Below are 3,373 nucleotides of genomic sequence, written 5' to 3'. Positions count from 1 at the left end.
ATTGCAATTGCAATAGAATGTCTTTGTTTTCAATAGACCATTCCACATGTGTCTTGAAACATTAATTAATTATAATTTTATTACTAGTGAAATCAAAAAGGGGTGATTCTGATTCCTTGGCACAAGGGACAAGAGTGTGAAAAAGAAAAGAGTGGTGTTTTTTTTGGACAAAGAACAAGTGGGGTCCATAGTTATGATGACGTGGAGAGAAACCCAATTGTATTCAACACAACGTTTTCTTCATTTCACCCAACACAGTCTCTCTCTCTCTCTCTCATGTGATGTTATCATTCATCATTTACTAGTCAAAGCTTACAAGTAAACTTGCAATTGAACTCTTTCACCATCCTTTCCTCTTCTGCATTATAGTGCTACCCTCCTCCACCTTAGACACAGAGAGATCCAATGGACTATGAGAGGATAGAGAAAGTTCAGGTTTGTTTGTTACCAATGTTGTTGTTGGTTTTCGTTTTGTGGTGTGTTTGTTACCAAAAATTGATTCTTTTTTCTGTTTCAAAAAATGGGTTGTTGGAGAAATGCTCAAATTGTCTCTCAAATAGGAGTGTTTATTAATTTTAGTATAATCAATATTGCTATATTATTATTTGGGGTTTTGAATTTCAAAGTGTATGTTTCTGCTACTGGAATAGTAAGCAATTATGTTTTTTTTTTCAAGTTAAAATTATACTTTTTTGCTTCCTTTACTTTTGTGGTCAATGGAAAGCTTAAATTTGTCATGATTATTTGTTCTGTGCGCGGGAAAAAGGTAAAAAAGAAGAAAAAAATTGAGAAAAGAGTTGGATTTAAGTTAGATTTTACATGAAATGTGATAAACTTTTTTGTTATTTTTTAATCTGCAGACTGGAATAATTTCTCCCAGTAAACTGAGGATGAAGTTATTAGGGGCTAGAAAAAAAGATGGATCCAACAGTAACTCTTCTAGAACCTCCCCTGCAAGGCTTGAGGATGCTGAATTTGTCAATGGCTTACTTTCCTCCAATGGTGATAACCTCGACGAAGAAGGTTCGTCATTGCAATTTATTTTTAATGCATCTCTATGTAGCAACACCGACACTTCATAACAAAGGCGTGTATGGTGTCTGATACATGTTTGTGTCTGTGTCTATGTCGGTGTTTAGTAAAATTTAGAATGTATCAGACAGCATTTATCCGAGGTTGTGTTTGTGTTTGTAAGTGTAGGACTGTAATTTTTGGGACTAACTAAAACGTATTTTGGCCAGTTACGTCTCCGAGCTTAGATGTTGCTGCGGCATTAAAGCCATTGAGTGATGCGGTGCTGGAGCGGAAACAGAATGGGCAGTTTTCTAATGAACCAAAGGAGACAATGCCTAGGGAAAACGGTGACACGGGACGCTTAAAGATGCAGCATTTTCATAAAGTTGACACTGGAAGTTCGAGCACAATTCATCCGGTGAGGTCCATAGAAGATGATAATCTTGATTATGACAGCCAAGCTAGCTCATCGAGTTTCGAGTTTGATAAAGGAGAGAGACCGGTGAGCAATCATGTAACTAGATCCCTGTTGAGACCAATTCCTTCTAAGTGGAATGATGCCGAGAAATGGATAATGAATCGGCAACATATGCAACCTAGTTACTCAAAAAAGAACAATGTACATAGTCAAGCAAATCGGTTACCAATAAGTATGGCGAGGGTTGTTCCAGAGTCCGGTAGTTTTGATCATAAGCTCCTAACGAGCAAGGTTACTGAAACAAAACGAGTTGATTACTGTCAACCAACATCACATTCACATACCGGATTCGAGAAATTCTCTTTTGTTCCGTCCGATGCTCACTCGGTATCAGGTCAAGCGCATGGGAAAACTCCGGTAGTGGAATCTTTTTCCCAAAGCAAAGATTTAAAGGAAGTAGATGGTGTTGATTTATTGTGCCCAAGTATAGATGATCAAACAGGTATGTTGAACATCTCATTCTACAATATAACTTTTATCCGATTTTCATATGAATATATATGTCGCAACACGTTGGTTTTGTCCATAGGTTGCTTAATAAGAGTGTAGATAGTAAGATTAACTTGTTCTTCCGATGCAGCGATTCCTGGCATAAGATCTGTTGCCATGAGAGATATGGGAACCGAGATGACCCCGGTGCCAAGTCAAGAGCCTTCGCAGACAGGGACTCCTGTTGGGTCAGCAACTCCAATACGTAGCCCGACTTCATCAATGCCATCAACTCCTAGGAGAGGCGCACCAGCTTCAACGCCTTTGGGCAACACAACTGATGAGGATAGCAGCAAACGACAATTGTCAGAAGAAGAAATGAAGATTAAAACAAGGAGAGAGATCGCAGCACTCGGTATGAAGCTAGGGAAGATGAACATTGCGGCGTGGGCAAGTAAAGATGACCACGAAAATCAAAAATCTTCTGCTCACGACACACACACTCAAGAACAGGAGAGGATCGAATTTGAGAAACGCGCTGCTTTGTGGGAGGAAGCTGAAAAATCTAAACATGCTGCAAGGTTTCTATTTCACTTGCGTTATCTCGACTAAATAAAACCTTGTTTTCTAAATGTAACTATAACATGCCAAAATTTGCAGATTTAAGCGCGAAGAAATCAAAATTCAAGCATGGGAGAGTCAGCAAAAGGCCAAATTAGAAGCCGAAATGAGAAGGACAGAGGTAGTTACACTTTTGCATAGTTTCTAATTCTATTAATTGGAAACAACATTCTTGCGGTTCTGAAACCTATCTGATTTGAACACTGATTGAAACTATAGGCCAAAGTTGAGCAAATGAGAGCTCAAACACATGCAAAAATGGTGAAAAAGATTGCTATGGCGAGGCAAAGATCAGAAGAAAAACGCGTAGAAGCGGAAGCTAGAAAAAATAGAGAAGCGGAAAGAACTGCAGCGCAAGCAGAATACATACGGCAAACAGGAAAAATGCCGTATTCAAATTACATTATATGTTGTGGCTGGCTGTGATATATTATAACATTGCAATTTGAAGAACTCAAAAATGGCATATCATCTTTATACCAAACCTTGTAATTTTCAAGTTGTTTACATAATAGTGTTTGCTGAGTGATAATGTTTACAAGTATGTTTTTCATTGCTTGCTTTAAGGTTGAGAAATAATAAAGTTTCATACCTTAGATTCAAACTGAAAAAACAAAAGAAAATAAATTACTAGTACTTCATAGTACAATAAACAAGTTCTAAGTAATTACTACTACTGGTATAGCTTGAAATCCCATAAAAAGAAAACTTGCTGTAGAGCAACTTACATTAATCACGTAACAATATGTTAGGTGGACTTAAATCTTTTAAGGGTTAGCCATGAATAACGTTCTGACATATGTGAACAAAATAACTACTACTCCTTCAAAC

General features: G+C 37.6%; 1 protein-coding gene across 1 annotated transcript; it reads left to right on the top strand.

The window, feature by feature from the left end:
- Positions 1-229: 229 nt before the first annotated feature.
- Positions 230-3,086, top strand: LOC127100639 (uncharacterized). Its single transcript, XM_051037882.1, has 6 exons — positions 230-435; positions 861-1,023; positions 1,242-1,934; positions 2,073-2,502; positions 2,582-2,663; positions 2,762-3,086. Exons 1-6 carry the CDS (start codon positions 406-408, stop codon positions 2,966-2,968), a joined length of 1,605 nt encoding a protein of 534 aa, XP_050893839.1. The 5' UTR covers positions 230-405; the 3' UTR covers positions 2,969-3,086.
- The last annotated feature ends 287 nt before the right edge of the window (positions 3,087-3,373 follow it).

This window comes from Lathyrus oleraceus, chromosome 7, assembly GCF_024323335.1.
Source record: "Lathyrus oleraceus cultivar Zhongwan6 chromosome 7, CAAS_Psat_ZW6_1.0, whole genome shotgun sequence".
NCBI lineage: Eukaryota > Viridiplantae > Streptophyta > Magnoliopsida > Fabales > Fabaceae > Lathyrus > Lathyrus oleraceus.
Note: the sequence above shows the minus strand (reverse complement) of the source record. Positions and strands in the feature narration are given on the sequence as shown.

Bases quoted from the DNA above. Each gene is read 5' to 3' on its own strand.
- LOC127100639 (XM_051037882.1), top strand. From the start codon at position 406: ATGGACTATGAGAGGATAGAGAAAGTTCAG. The intron at 436-860 runs GTTTGTTTGTTA...TTTAATCTGCAG, and splicing joins AGAGGATAGAGAAAGTTCAG to ACTGGAATAATTTCTCCCAG. The intron at 1,935-2,072 runs GTATGTTGAACA...CTTCCGATGCAG, and splicing joins AAGTATAGATGATCAAACAG to CGATTCCTGGCATAAGATCT.